Below are 16,013 nucleotides of genomic sequence, written 5' to 3' on the forward strand. Positions count from 1 at the left end.
CCCCCTCTCCCCGCCCCTCTCTGTGAAGGAAGAGTGAGAGGGGCGGGCAGAGGCGGCGATGCAAAGCGATTGTGAAATTCCTTATGCGGCCCAGCCTCATCCTGACCTTGCCTCCTGCGGCCCCCCAGGTAAATTGAGTTTGAGACCCCTGGCTTAACCGGAACCTGAAGTGAGGGATATGGAGGCTGACATTTATTTCCATATTGACTGGCTGTCCTGCTGATCCTCTGCCTACTTTTAGCCATAGACCCTTAACAAGCCTGCAGATAAGGTGTTTCTGACTGATGTCTGACTGGATTAGCTGCATGCTTGTTTCAGGTGTGGGATTCAGACACTACTGCAGCCAAAGAGATCAGCAGGACTGCCAAGCAACGGGTATTCTTTAAAAGGAAATAAATATGGCAGCCTCCATATACCTCTCACTTCAGGTGACCTTTTAACCAGCCGGGCGGTATGGACGATCTCAGCTCGTCCATCACCGCCGGAGGCTGCCGCTCAGGCCCTGCTGGGCCGATTTTCATCAAATAAAGAGCAGCACACGCAGCCGGCACTTTGCCAGCCGCGTGTGCTGCCTGATCGCCGCCGCTCTGCGGCGATCCGCCGCGAGCAGCGGCGAAAGAGGGTCCCCCCAGCCGCCTGAGCCCAGCGTAGCCGGAACAAAAAGTTCCGGCCAGCGCTAAGGGCTGGATCGGAGGCGGCTGACGTCAGGACGTCGGCTGACGTCAGGACGTCGGCTGACGTCCATGACGTCACTCCGCTCGTCGCTATGGCGACGATGTAAGCAAAACAAGGAAGGCCGCTCATTGCGGCCTTCCTTGTTTATTCTGGGCGCCGAGGGCGATCGGAAGGGCGCCGGGGGCGATCGGAAGAACGCCTCCGGAGCGCCCTCTAGTGGGCTTTCATGCAGCCAACTTTCAGTTGGCTGCATGAAATAGTTTTTTTTTATTTAAAAAAAACCCTCCCGCAGCCGCCCTGGCGATCTTAATAGAACGCCAGGGTGGTTAATTCATCATCTGTCTTATGGGTTAACATTTCACTCACATGTATTATTGTTGGGTCTAATTATTATTCTTTTAATCATGTGGTTACAGATAAAATCTGTAAAAAAAAAAACAAAAAAAAAACAGTATTTCACTCCAAGCTGAATAATCGCAAAAACCTTCTGTTTTAACCAGTTCACCCCCAAGGGTTTTTATCCTAACGGACCAGAGCAATTTTCAGTTGTCAGCGCTCCTCCCTTTTATTCCCTAATAACTTTATTACTACTTATCACAAGAAAATGATCTATACCTCGTTTTTTTCGCCACCAATTAGGCTTTCTGTGGATAGTACATTTTGCTAAGATTTTTTTTTATTCTAAATGCATTTTAATGAGAAAAACAGAAAAAAAAGAAAAAAAATCATTATTTCTCAGTGTTCAGCCTTTATAGTTTTAAAATTCAACATTCTCCTGTAGATAAAACAAACACGTTTTATTTGCCCAGTGGTCCCGATAATTAAACCGTTTAGATTATGTCCCTACCACAATGTATGGCGACAGTATATTATTTTGAAATATAAGTGGTTATTTTTCTGTTTGTTCTGGCCATAATTACAAGCCCCTATGTAATAAATTAAAATTAATTTTCCCCCATAAAATATAGAATAAAAAAAGCTGAGTCCCTAAGGCAACTATTTTTTTTTTTTTTTTAAGCTGATTTTTTTTACAAGTGTTTTTTTTGGGGGGGAGGGTTGGAAGTGTAATTTTATTAATGATGTGTATATACTTGAAAATGTATGTATTTTGTAGGTGTAATATACTTTTTGGCCACAAGATGGCGCTAGTGAACACTCATAGGACGTGTTCACTTTTTTTTTTTTTTTTTTTTTTTTTTTACACTTTATTAAACTGTTACATTTCCTGTTTATGTGAATGGACGTAGCCGCTGTTCGCGGTCACGTCCATTCACTCCAGGCACTGCGATTGGGTAGAGGACTGTTCGGTCCTCTTCCCCAATCACCCAGCACGGGATCCCGACGGTAATGGCGGCGGTAGCGGCGGACACACGGCGGTAGCAGCGGCGGGAATGCGCGACGTATTAAAACGTCATGTTGCTGTTAATAGCGGTAAGCATGACGTTTTAATACGTTAGGATGGCGGTAAATGGTTAAAGAGACACTGAAGCGAAAAAAAATATGATATAATGAATTGGTTGTGTACTATGAATAATTACTAGAAGATTAGCAGCAAAGAAATATCCTCATATTTTTATTTTCAGGTATATAGTGTTTTTTTCTAACATTGCATCATTCTCTAATATGTGCACATTACACAACACTCAGCATTCAAAATGAGTCTTTCAGAGCAGTCTGTGAAGTAATGACCTCTCCTCTAGCAGAGAAAAAGTAAATAGTCCAGGAACAGTTGAGATAATAAAAGTCAGATAACAGCCCTCTCTATGACTAACTTATGCCGGGAATACACGATGCGTTTTTGCCGTCGTTTTCGCTTTCGATAGATTCTACTCTCGATTCACTGCTCGATACCCCTCTCGATTCCTTATCTTTTCTTATCAATTACATTCACTTGAATAAGGAGAATCGAAACGAAAGTAGAATCGACCAGATCCGACAGGTTGGAATTTATCTATCGAACCCATCTATCTAAAGTAAAAACTTAACGTGTATTCCCAGCATTAGTCGGAGAGCTTAATGGCTTGTTTGCATAGAGATAACAACTGGAGTTTCTCAACTCTTCTTGTACTGGAAACAATTACACTGATGTATCTGATCTTAATGTTTTATTTCTTAGCTGTGCTACACATACAAATCATAATATCATCATTTTTTTTTTCGCTTCAGTGTCTCTTTAAGAAGGCAAACTTTTTTTTTTAATATATGGTAAGGCATGAAATTGTGTAGCGATTCCACCACTGGGTAGTGCTGTAACACCACTGTTAGGAAAGAGCAGAGCTGATCAACCACATGTAAATGTTGGCATCTCATTGTTTATTTCTAGGGATGGACTAAAATAATGTAGTTTGGCGGCTGGAGCCTTATTTCAGTGTGCAGTACACTCAGTGTGGACAGGTAAAGTATGACTGCACAGGCACTGGGGGGCATAAAACTTTAAGGGGAACATTCGGCCATCATGTTCCTGATTATCACATGCTGTTACTGCCGCGCACCCAATCAAGCAGGTCGGCCCAAAATTTTCCTGCATGTTTGATACATGCGGCCAATTGCAGCACGAAATTGGTTGCATTTATTGTCTGATGAAAATTGGTGCCGCAGACTGCATGCCCAGATTAGATAATTATTGAATCTGATCGTTGATCGGCCTCCAAGTCTATACATGTATAGCCACCTTAAAGGACACCCGAGGCAAAAATAAACTAATGAAATAAATGATTGTTGCGCAAAAGGTGGATCAGCGCAACACCAGGTCGCCTCCAATCAGAGATGCGCTGAGCCCCCCCAGGAACTACAAACGCACCTTGAACCCAAACAGGCTCTGCATATACACCAAAAGCATGGCTGTTAAGTGGGAGCAGCTGACCAAAAACAAATTAAATTAGTACATAGCAAGGAAATGAGCAGCGCTACTTAAAAACAGGCAAGTGCCTACCTGCAAAAGAGTGCAAGCCCCACTTGTGGGATATAATACACACCGAGCATACACATGACCTGTCTACCACTGGAGGAGGATGTTAGTTTCCTGTAACAGCTTGCATGCAACCTATTAAAGGAAAGGTTCAGAGTGGCTCTTAAAAAAATAAAAATGCCCATCCACTTACCTGGGGCTTCCTCCAGCCGTGTGCAGCCAGGACGTGCCCTCGGTGCCGCTCCGCAGGCTCCCGGTCCCCTCCGGTGGCCGACCTGGCCAGGCCGGCTGCCAGGTCGGGCTCTTCTGCGTTTCAAAATGCGCCTCACGGGGGCGCGCTGACGTCATCGGACGTCCTCCGGGCTGTACTGCGCAGGCGCAGTAGTTCTGCGCCTGCACAATACAGCCCGGAGGACGTCCGATGACGTCAGCGCGCCCCCGTGAGGCGCATTTTGAAATGCAGAAGAGCCCGACCTGGCAGCCGGCCTGGCCAGGTCGGGTCGGCCACCGGAGGGGACCGGGAGCCTGCGGAGCGGCGCCGAGGGCACGTCCTGGCTGCCCACGGCTGGAGGAAGCCCCAGGTAAGTGGATGGGCATTTTTATTTTTTTAAGAGCCACCCTGAACCTTCCCTTTAAGTTCTCGTCCCTCCCACTGCGAAGAAGTCAATCCTCCATGGGAGGGGCCTAACACTAACTAAATCCTAACCTATGTATATGCATAGCCTGGGTGCGCTACCAATTTTACTTGGTATCAGCACCTTTTGCGCAATTTTCGATTTTTTAATTTTACTTCGTATCAGCACCTTTTGCGCAATTTTCGATTTTTCAATTTTACTTGGTAGCGCACCCAGGCTATGCATATACATAGGTTAGGATTTAGTTAGTGTTAGGCCCCTCCCATGTAGGATTGACTTCTTCGCAGTGGGAGGGACGAGTACTTAATAGGTTGCATGCAAGCTGTTAATGGAAACCAACATCCTCCTCTAGTGGTAGACAGGTCATGTGTATGCTTGGTGTGTATTATATCCCACAAGTGGGGCTTGCACTCTTTTGCAGGTAGGCACTAGTCTGTTTTTAAGTAGCGCTGCTCATTTCCTTGCTATGTACTAATGTAATTCATTTTTGGTCAGCTGCTCCCACTTAACGGCCATGCTTTTGGTGTATATGCAGAGCTTCTGTTTGGGTTCAAGGTGCGTTTGTAGTTCCTGGGGGGGCTCAGCGCATCTCTGATGGAGGCCATTCGGAGGCGGCCTGGTGTTGCGCTGATCCACCTTTTGCGCAATTTAAAATTTTCGATTTTATTTGATTAGCCGCACCCAGGCTATGCATATACATAGGTTAGGATTTAGTTAGTGTTAGGCCCCTCCCATGGAGGATTGACTTCTTCGCAGTGGGAGGGACGAGTACTTAATAGGTTGCATGCAAGCTGTTACAGGAAACCAACATCCTCCAGTGGTAGACCGGTCATGTGTATGCTCTGTGTGTATTCGACCCCACAAGTGGGGCTTGCACTCTTTTGCAGGTAGGCACTAGTCTGTTTTTAAGTAGCGCTGCTCATTTCTTTGCTATGAAATAAATGATTGTATCCATCTTCCTTCTCCTAAAAATGACTTAAGATATTCCACATTTTTATTTTGTTTAAATCTACTCAAGTTTTATTGTTTTTGCTCAATGACATATGCATTGAAGTATGCCAGAGCTAAAATCTATGAACTATTGACCCTTTTATCTCTTTCCTGCTTTCAGAAGCCATTTTTTGCTAGGAAAGTGTTTTATAGTTGGAATTTCTTATCAGTGAGGGTCACACTGTAGTCACTTCCTGTCTGAGTCAGGACTGAGTCAGCCACTTACACACCTGATATTTAACTCTTTCAGGCAGAGAAAGAAAAAAGGAACACAACATGTCTGTCACATGTCACCTCAGGTATCCTTTAATGGCATTCGCCACTACAGAAGTAATTAAGTGGCAATCGCACGTTTTTGCTAAAAATTGACAAAAGTCGCAATCAAGCTAAAAAAAAGTTTAATCTTGCAGCTGGTCTTTACTTCTACCAATACAGTAATGTAAAGAAATACAGTTGTTTCTGTAGAAATAATGCACTTTCTGAATAGTGGTTCTGGTTGTGCCTCTGACACAGGAGACCTGGGTTCATATCTTGGCTCTTCTTGTTTAGTAAGCTGCACCCATTCAGTAAGCAGGCCTTGGGCAAGACTCCATAACACTGCTACTGCCTATAGAGGGCGCCCTAGTGGCTGCAGCTCAAGCGCTTTGAGTCCACCAGGAGAAAAGCACAATATTAATGTTCTGTGTCTTCTGTCAATCATCTGACAACCCCATGTATAAATAGCCCGGTGGTAAAGCTGTGCTGGTGTGTGTACAGGGGCAGCAGTTGCTGGTGTGAATGCACAGATAGGATGGGAGAGTCTGTTTTGAGACAGGTGCCAGTGTAATATACATATGTGGCATAGCTGGTGCCCAGTACGGAGCAGGGAGTGGCGGGCAGCTGTGCATAGCTGTCTCTACTCTCACACTGCAAATTCTCCAGATTGTGCTCTTATAGATACCTGTGGCTGGATAGTGTAATGGTTAAGTGCTCTGCCTCCAATGCTGGGCATACACGGCTTGTTTTTGCCGCTCGATTCTGCAGTCAATTCTCTTATCTTCACCTAGTTTTTCTTATCTTTTTCCATTCACTGCAATCCGGAATCGAGCTGTGAAACGTTCGGGCTGGAGATCGGACATGTCGGAAATTCTCTATCGAGCCATCTAAATGGCTCAAAAATGAGCTGTGTATGCCCAGCTTTACACAGGAGGCCAGGGTTTACATCTTGGCCAGAGCCGGAATAAGACCACACAGGGCCCCAAGCAGAGCAATACATTTGGGGCCCCACACCGCAGCCACCCTGTTGAAAGGATGCCCTCCCCCCCAGTATAGGTGACCGGATGTCCCTCCAGTATAGGTAGTTGGATGTCTCCCTACTATAGGCAGTAGCCAGATGTCCCCCCAGAATAGATAGCACGACAACCCCTCAGTAAAGGTAGCCAGGTGTTCCCCCAGTATAGGATGCCAAGTGACCCCCCACTATAGGTAGCCAGATGACCCCCCCAGTATATATAGCCAGCTGTCACCTTCCAGTATAGGTAGCCAGTCTTGGCTCTTCCTGCTTAGAAAGCCAGCACCTATTCAGTAAGGAGGCATTGTGCCAGACTCCCTAACACTGCTACTGCCTATAGAGGGCGCCCTAGTGGCTGCAGCTCTGGCGCTTTGAATCCACCAGGAGAAAAGCGCAATATAAATGTTCTGTGCCTTTTAAGTGAACTTGAAGCAAGAAATAAATATTGAGGCTGCCATATTTATTTCCTGTTAAACAATACCAGTTGCCTGGCAGCCCTGCTGGTCTGTTTGACTGCAGTAGTGTCTGAATAACACCAGAAACCAGCATGCAGCAAATCTAGTCAGATCCGACAATGTCAAACACCTGATCTGCTGCATGCTTGTTCAGGGTCTATGGCTAATAGTATTAGAGGCAGAGGATCAGCAGGACAGCCAGGCAACTGGTATTGCTTAAAAGGAAATAAAAATGGCAGCCTCCATATCCTCTCGCTCCAGGTTCTCTTTAACAGCATGCAGAGTAAGGCCTTGTTTACAAATCGCAAGCGCTGAGCCAGATACACACAACCAATTGTGACTGGTCATTGATTGGCCAATTTTACCACCTCCATGTAGGATGAGGGTTAACAGATATTGAATACTATGAGCAGATAGTGTAGGTAAGCTCTCATACTAAATCTTAAAACAAATAGAAGATGGTAGGATTAAAGGCCCATACACACGTCGGATTTCCGTGAACGACGGGTCGTTTGAACGTCCCGTCGTTCGCCTGCTAAATCGGGCGTGTGTACAGAGTCGTTCGCTTGATAAGAGTGAGTTTGAGCGATCCGCCCGGCGGATCGCTCAAACTCACTCTTATCAAGCGAACGACAGTCTGTACACACGCCTGATATGTACGAGTCTTAACAGCTACATATTGGCCACTAGCTGCCATTTGCCATCTTGGTTGAACAATGTGCCTAAAGGTCAATTGATTCGTCTGAAAAGAAATTGTACAGAAAATGCTGAATATTTGAAGGAAGCTGATGGGCCAACAAAGAAATTTAGGGAGAAGGGTTATAATGTAGGGGTTCTGGAAAAGGCAAAACAGGAGGTGGAGCTGTTACAACGGGAGGATTTATTGGTTAAAAGACAGAGGGGGGATTTGGGGGATCATTCATTAAAATTAAATCTAAGATTCTGCTCGCAAAGTAATGTTGTGTGGAAAATTGTAAGTAAACACTGGAAAATTTTGAGGGAAGACAGACTCCTGAATGAGATACTGCCCGAATAACCTTCATTCATCTACAGAAAACCAGGTAACATTGGTCTGAAGGTGGCAATGGCAGCTGTAGGCCCACTAGTGAGAATACATGGGGAGGCCGGTTTCGCCAGATGTGGAAGGTGCATTAACTGTAGAAGCACATGGGGTTATAGAAGGATCCCTACAGTTGAGGGGCCGTATGGAAGTTACAAAATCAACCAGCTGATTACATGTGACACAAGGGGGGTCATATATTGCTTGATATGCCCCTGTGCGAAAAAGTATATCGGCAGGACTAAGAGGGAACTTCATACATGGGTAGGTGAGCATTTTAACAACACAAAGAAGCGGTGGGAGGAACATCCACTATCCAAACACTTTAAGAGGATGCACGACTGTCAGGTTAAGGATATTGTTTTCTTTGGGGTGGAAATAGTACCTAGGGACCCGAGGGGAGGGGATTATATTGCCAGGATGTCCAGGGTGGAAAGTAGGTGGATATTTAGTCTGGACACCCTGGCCCCCAAGGGCCTGAACGAAGAAATGGAAATTTTTGGATTCTTGAAATGAGATCTAGATTTTTGAAGTGATTTATGATGGCGCCGGACTCGGACGCCACGGCCACAGGGCTCCGGACTTTTTTCTTCTTTCTTCTTTAACCCGCCGTTGCTGCACCACCCGATCTCCCCTATCTATCTGGGGAGCGGGCGGGCATCGCAGACTGCCGAGCAGAGCGAGGAGGCAGAGGTTTTTTGGGCCCCGGTGGAGGCTATCGCAGCCGGAGGGGCAGAAGAGCACATGCGGCCGAGCATTGCTCACTGTCTAATGCTGCCTCCGAAGACCGAAGCTGCGCTGGAGAGATGTACCGGCGGCGCAGTGTCCAGCCGCGGAGGCCTGCCTCACCATCGCCCCATCCCGGACCAGACATCCGCCTCAGTCCATTGCTCCACCGGCCCTCCCACGTGGTCCGCCAGGCTGCGCTCGTTGCCTGGGAGCCCAGGACGCCAGAGCGGAGCACGTGGCCTAATCCCCGTCGCCACCTCAGCCGTGCAGGAACGGAGCTGCACCATCGCTGATGCCGCCGCCTGCAGCGCTCCCACAGAAGAGGAATTCCACCGCTCTGCCTGCTGCACCCTGCTTTGCCATCAGCCTGGCCGCAGCAGCTGGGGAGGGCTTCACCATCGGCTGGCCACCTCCGTTCTCCACCACTGGCCTCCAGCCTGCTCGGCCACCCACGTGGAGCTCCTCTTCTCCAGGCCCTCCTCTTCTCCAGGCCCTTCAGGCTGCCTCCATCGCAGCATGCCTCCATCTGTAGCACCCCAGGCCGGCATCGCCCCCAGGGCCCCCAAAGCCCCCTGAAACACCTCAGGCTGGAATCACCAGACCCCCCTGGTCACACCTGGGGTGACGGAGATGGTGCTGTTCCCTTAACAGTGGAGCTGGCTGCCGCCCAGCATCTGGGCATCTGTGTCCTGCAACCACCAAAGGTAGACCTCCCTGGCCTGTCCACCACTGCTGCCCAGCCGGGGGGTCCCCGGGCCCCACATCCACCACCCAGGGGTGCCCCCGGGTACACCCTGGCCCCACAGGGCCCCCACTGCGTCTGCGCCCTCTTTGCCCAGCCGGACGGACTCAAAATCGGGACCGCTGCTCCTCGGGCAACCTGGTCCGAGTGAACTCTGCTGTCCGCCTCCATCATGATGCCCCTCAGCTTTCTCAGTTGCTTTCTCTCTACTTTCGCGGACAAATCGGAGCACCTGTCTTGTTGGGAGCGTGTCGCTGTGTAGCGTCCAGTGCCGAAAATGGCAGCGCTCATATCAGCTCTCAGGCTGCTCCTCCAGTCCCACTCTTTTCTGTTCCTGTTATCAATGTATGCTTTGCTATGTTTGTATTACGTTAACTGTACGTGTATGCTGAAATGCTCTGCACTGTTTTTATTTTTGCTTTTATTGTTTATACGTATGACCCATGCTTGACTGCATGTGATGCTGCACTCTGCTTAATTGTCCTATGTATGCTTGTCCCATGTCTATGTATGTGCCATGCTTAACTGTATGCTACTTCTTGTCTCTTCACCAACGACCCTGTATGAGCCAAAACCAATTCCGGGTACAATCCACCGTTGTACTTGGCGATAATAAATTCTGATTCTGATTCTGATTCTGAATAGGTGTGTAGTGGTTGATTGACATCTGAGGGGAATTGCTGATGGGTGGGAGATGCTGATGACACTGAAATGGAAAAATAAATAGATTATGAATATATAATTTTTAACCTACATGGTAACCCATAGGGATTTGTAGAGATTAAGTTATATGTGTAAATAAGATGAGGAAGGAAAATGTTTTATTGAAGTAGTATTATGGAGTCCTGGGAGTGTTCTGTGACTTTAAGGAGAGGACGGAAGGAGGAGCCTGTGAACTATATGAGGATGGTGTCTGGGATTTCTGACCAATTCCAATCATTCTGATGAAGACACTCGTTTAGTGTTGAAACATGTCAATGAGATTTTAGTGGGGCGCCCCATGAGATCTATTGGAATAATCTGCCGCTGAACATCCAGTTCCTAAGTAAGACCAGCGGATACTGTAAGACTGGTGCTAGTTGGAACGCAGGAAAGCAGCGGCGAGACGCACGGAAGTGACGTCTCTGGTTTGAACCCTGACCCAGGAAGTGCAACCAGCGGCAGCCGCAGAGTACGAGGAGTGACGAGCAGCTTCTGAACAGGACCTGCGACCTTTACCTGGCTATACGTTACGGCGGGTGGGTGTGGTCGGGATCATCTGTGACAGTCCCCCTCTCCTCCTGGACTATTGCTGCGGGAGCCCCAGGTCAGAACTTTCACTCACAAGACGTGCAGGAACGGACTGAGGCGCAGACTCCATCTACCAGTAAGCTCCCCAACTGTAAGATCCTGTAGTGCTTGTTAGCTTATCAGGAGTTAGGTGGTGTATTGCCCTATATGGGACTCAAATGTGACTGGATATTCATATTTAATCTGGACATTCCGGAAGAAAAAATTGGGACTAGTGCAATAGAAGTAGGGACTGTATGGAACTTTTGCACAATTATTGTACCTTAGCTATGGTTATCAACACTTTATGCAAATTTTACATATAATTCTTTGAATCATAGATTTTTGTACATTTTTTATGGGTACACCTTTATTTATTTATATACATCAATTTTTGAGAAACTCATCAGCATGCTCTCCGGGTGCATGATCGAGGGAATGCAGTGAGAGTGTGTGTGCCATACGAAATTGTATTGGAATATTAATATTTTTATTTTCTTCCTACTTTTATTGATGAATAAATAGACATTTTATTCTTGTGGAACTTGTCAGCGCTCCTCACATTATTTGTTTTAAGATTTCGTGTGTGCAGTTGGGGATAGGGGTACCCCAACACAGTGAGGTAGCAGCAGACTATTAGTAGGAGGATTTCTTTTCCCCCTCTCTGATTAAGTCGTTATCCATAAGCGCCACCTAGATAACCCTCAATCTCTCATACAACATGGAGGTGGATTCATTATGGAATATCTGGTATACCGATCATATATATAAAAGATATTATTATTATTGTATTTATAAAGCGCCAACATATTACGCAGCGCTGCACAATAGATAAATGGGATAACATACAAGGTAGGACATACAGGAAACTCACAACAAAACAAGATCATGCAAATGATTTGATAACAATACAGTGTCCTAGGTCAAAATAGAGACTGTTCGAGTCCACAAGACAAGACAAGACAAGACAAATAACATTTATATTGCGCTTTTCTCCTGGCGGACTCAAAGCGCCAGAGCTGCAGCCACTAGGACGCGCTCTATTGGCAGTAGCAGTGTTAGGGAGACTTGCCCAAGGTCTCCTACTGAATAGGTGCTGGCTTACTGAACAGGTAGAGCCGAGATTCGAACCCAGGTCTCCTGCGTCAGAGGCAGAGCCCTTAACCATTACACCATCCAGCCAGCCACTGACAAGAGGGGCGATTGTCAGTAAGATTGCATAATCAAGCTGGAAACATTAGGGAGGAGGGCCCTGCCAGTGGCTTACAATCTAAAGGTGGCCATACACTCGTTAGATTAGCAACAGATAGATCATCAGATAGATTTCTGATCTATCTGATGTGTTTAGGAAATTTTTACTAGGAACAGATTTTCAATAGATTTCAGTTTGAAATATATTGAAAATCAATCTGATGGCATTTTTTTGCCATCAGATTTCCATTAGGGCCAATGCAAAATGATAAGAAATCTCAACAGATCGACCTAGATTTTCCAGCCTGCCAGATCAATTGAAATTGATCAAAATCGGTCGATTGGTCAATCGATTTGCAATCGATCAATCAATTCTGATTGATCGATCGGCCAGAAATCAGCTGAGTGTATAGGCCTCTTAAAGGGTGGGGACAATAGGTGCATCGAGAGGGTGTCTAATGCTGGGATTACACGATACAATTTACTGTTAGATTCTTCTGTTAGATTTCTCTGTTATGCTAGGCATAATGCGCACTTATCAATCGAGCCGCTGATGGCTCGATTGATAATTTCCGACAGGTCCAATGACCCGCCGGATCGATTCCCCGCTCGATCCCTGCGGGCGGACAATAGAGCGGAAGATAAGGAAGCACCCGCAGGGACGAGTGGAAATCGACCCGGACAGCGGCGGGGACGAGTGAGGACGCGGCGGGAGTCGATCTGGCGGCTAATCAAGCCGCCGGATCGACTCGTTTATTCCCAGCATTAGATTTTCTGTTACAATGCAAATTAGATTATTTTCTGTAGAGTCTGGTCATTATCTCTGGTGCATTGTCTTCTGGTAATCTCCTGCTGAGTAGAACAATGCCTAATTGCTCGTCAGATAGATCGTAAGATAGATACATTTCCAACATGTTGAACTTAAGCTGGCCATACACTAGGCCGATTCCCGCCAGATCGACAGCAGATTTGATCATTGGGATCGAATCTGCTGTCACATTGTTCCCGTTACACGCCGAATTTCGATCCATTTCGTCCAATCCCGTCGATCGCTCCGTGCGTAAAATTACCATCGATCGCCCGTGGGTAGGGAGCGCGTCGCTAGCAGCGTTCGAGTGCCCGACGACCGACGCAATAGAGCGGCAATACATTACCTGCTCCGCCGGCGCGACTGCCCCCGGTCACCGCTGCTCCGTCTCCGTTCTGGTCTCCGGCATGCTTCACTTCTTCCTGCCCGGCAGGAAGTTTAAACAGTAGAGGGTGCTCTACTGTTTAAACTTCCTGCCGGGCTGGAAGAAGTAAAGCATGCCGGACCTGAAGACCAGAGCGCAGACGGAGCAGCGGTGACCGGGGGCAGTCGCGCCAACGGAGCAGGTAATGTATGCAGGCGGGGAGCGGCGGCGGCACCATCACAACAGATTGTGAACCGATTTCAGCCTGAAACCGTTCACAATCTGTTTGCAGTAAAGGCAGCCATACGATCCCTCTCTGATCAGATTCGATCATAGAGGTATCTGTCTGTTGGTCGAATCTGATGGCAAATCGACCAGTGTATGGCCACCTTAATGCTGGGCATACACGGTAAGTTTTAATGCACCGGATCGAGCCGCTGGCTCGATCCCGGCTCATCCCCGCCAGCGCCTGGATCGATTCCCGCTCGTCCTCGCGGGCGTTCCTTATCTTCCGCTCGATTCCCTGCTATTGTCCGCCCACGAGGATCGAGCAGGGAGTCGATCCGGCGGGTCATCGGACCTGTCGGAAATTATCAATCGAGCCATCAGCAGCTCGATTGATAAGGAACAAACTTACCGTGTATGCCCAGCATTAGAGAATCTAACAGAAAATTGTATGGTATAATCCCAGCATAACATAACATATTATGGTGCTGGTGTAGGGGATATGTGCTTATAAAACCATCAGACTGCTGGAACATTTGTTTTATGTAATCATAAACTACGTTTCACATGCCTGAATGCAAAATATTTAAGCTAACTTTACACTGAGCATTGCATTGTGTTTTAATGTACATGTAGTGCAACCAAAATCAACATTTGGGAGGGCATGTGATGCAGGCAAAGAATTAACCGACTAACAGAGATTGTGTATTTATATAGCGCTGACATCTTCTGCAGCACTTTATAGAGTGCACAGTCATGTCACTGACTGTCCCTTGGAGGAGCTCACAGTCTAATCCCTACCATAGTCCTATGTCTATGTATGTATCATGCAGTGTGTGTATCGTAGTCTAGGGACAATTTAGGGGGAAGCCAATTCACTTATCTGTTTGTTTTGGGGTGTGGGAGGAAACCAGAGTACCCGGAGGAAACCCACGCAGACACGGGGAGAAAATACAAACTCCATGCAGATAGTGCCTAGGCTGGGATTTGAACTGGGGAACCCAGCGCTGCAAAGCGAGTGTGCTAATCACTACGGCGCCATGCTACCCATTCAGCACCTTCATAAGCTGCGTCATGCGTCAGCATGTGCACTTGTAGCAATGTTCTGCATGTTGTGACAGAGTCCGTGAGATCGCAGTGCAACTGATGAGCTGCGAAGTAGTCATAGGCTTTGAACCGCTCCATTTTACAGTGCGCAAAAAAATCCTATGCATATGCAACAAGGGCAGCACAGTGGCGTAGTGGTTAGCACTCTTGCCTTGCAGCACTGGGTCCCCAGTTCAAATCCCAGACAGGGCACTATCTGCAAGGGGTTTGTATGTTCTCCCCGTGTCTGTGTGGGTTTCCTCAGGGCACTCCGGTTTCCTCCCACATCCCAAAAACATGCACATAAGTTAATTGGCTTCCCCCTAAATTGGCTCTAGACTACGATACATGCACTACACGATACATACATAGACATATGACTATGATAGGTATTAGATTGTGAGCCCCGCTGAGAGACAGTTAGCGACATGACTGTACAGCGCTGCGGAAGATGTCAGCGCTATATAAATACTAAAAAAAAAAAAAAAAAAATCAGTATTCCTCTTTCTGGTTACTTCTGCCCTATAGACAAAGAATGGAGGTAAAAGTAGACCGGTCACTAGTGTGGATGATGAATGTGATGCAAAAAAACGGAGTTGATGCAAATATGTATGCTAATTTTTGCAGCTTGAGAATGGACCATGCAAGTACTGCCGCGGCAGCATTTGTTTGGTCCATTTTGAAGCTGCTGATATTTGCATAAAATTAGCAAGCATTTGCATCAACTCAGAGTTATTTGCAACTTACTGACCCTCCCACTAGGAGAGCTTTTTATTTATTTATTTATTTTTAACACAGTCCAGCATTCCATAGGGTGAAGCTTGTCTAATGTGCTTCCCTGACTGGCAGTAGACTGCATGTGGCTTACCTTCCAGAGGATGAAGATGATGAGAGCCAATAGGAGGAGGCCGCCTATAATGCTTCCAATCAGAATCCACAGTGATAGCGGCAGCAGGACCGGATACAGCAGCTCCAGAACACTCTGCAGAGAGGAGATATTGACCAACGTCACATGACATATCAGGGAAAACTCCACCTCCACACTGGCAACAGTCAATCAGATGCTCAAAAATGAAGCTTATATGCAAATTTCATGCAGGAAGTGAATTTGATTGGCCCAATTCCAAGCTATGTTTGGTGGATGCAGGGCAGGTACTACCAACCTGGGCAACTGTCGCAGAGCCCCAATCTGGCTGCAGAATCCCCCCAGTCTCCCCACAACTTAACTCTTGTTCCCTGGTACCCCTGCAGGGTCTTCAGCAGAGTATCGGCTCACCTGTCCTGGCAAGCGTGTGCTCTTCCATTCGTGTGTGCACTCCCATCTTCATCCTCTTGGGGGCGCCTCTCTTCCGTGACCCGGCACACATTATTATGTAAAAACATGCCTCGGGTCACACAGGAGATGCAGCCAGAAGGGGAGTGTGGAGCCACGGACTGACAGAGAGACAGGAGGGTCTCCACTCATGCTGATGATTCTGCAGGGGCCCAAGTGAGTTGGGGGGCAAGGCAGCTGGCTCGGGGTCTGGAAGGAATTTGCCACCAATGGGGACCCTAATGCCACTTTAAGGAAGGTGGAAGGGGTCTTTTAGGGGGGCCACCAGTTAAG

The 16,013-nt window shown here is 47.2% G+C and overlaps 1 protein-coding gene across 4 annotated transcripts in view; it reads right to left on the reverse strand.

Moving 5' to 3' along the window:
• Positions 1-16,013, reverse strand: part of ITGA10 (integrin subunit alpha 10) — a 174,722-nt gene that overhangs the window by 1,988 nt on the left and 156,721 nt on the right. For all 4 annotated transcript variants that reach the window (XM_068252234.1, XM_068252233.1, XM_068252235.1 and 1 more), the window contains one exon: positions 15,276-15,389. In XM_068252234.1, coding sequence (XP_068108335.1) covers positions 15,276-15,389 — 114 coding nt within the window. The remainder of the gene's footprint in view (positions 1-15,275; positions 15,390-16,013) is intronic.

This window comes from Hyperolius riggenbachi, chromosome 9 (assembly GCF_040937935.1).
Source record: "Hyperolius riggenbachi isolate aHypRig1 chromosome 9, aHypRig1.pri, whole genome shotgun sequence".
NCBI lineage: Eukaryota > Metazoa > Chordata > Amphibia > Anura > Hyperoliidae > Hyperolius > Hyperolius riggenbachi.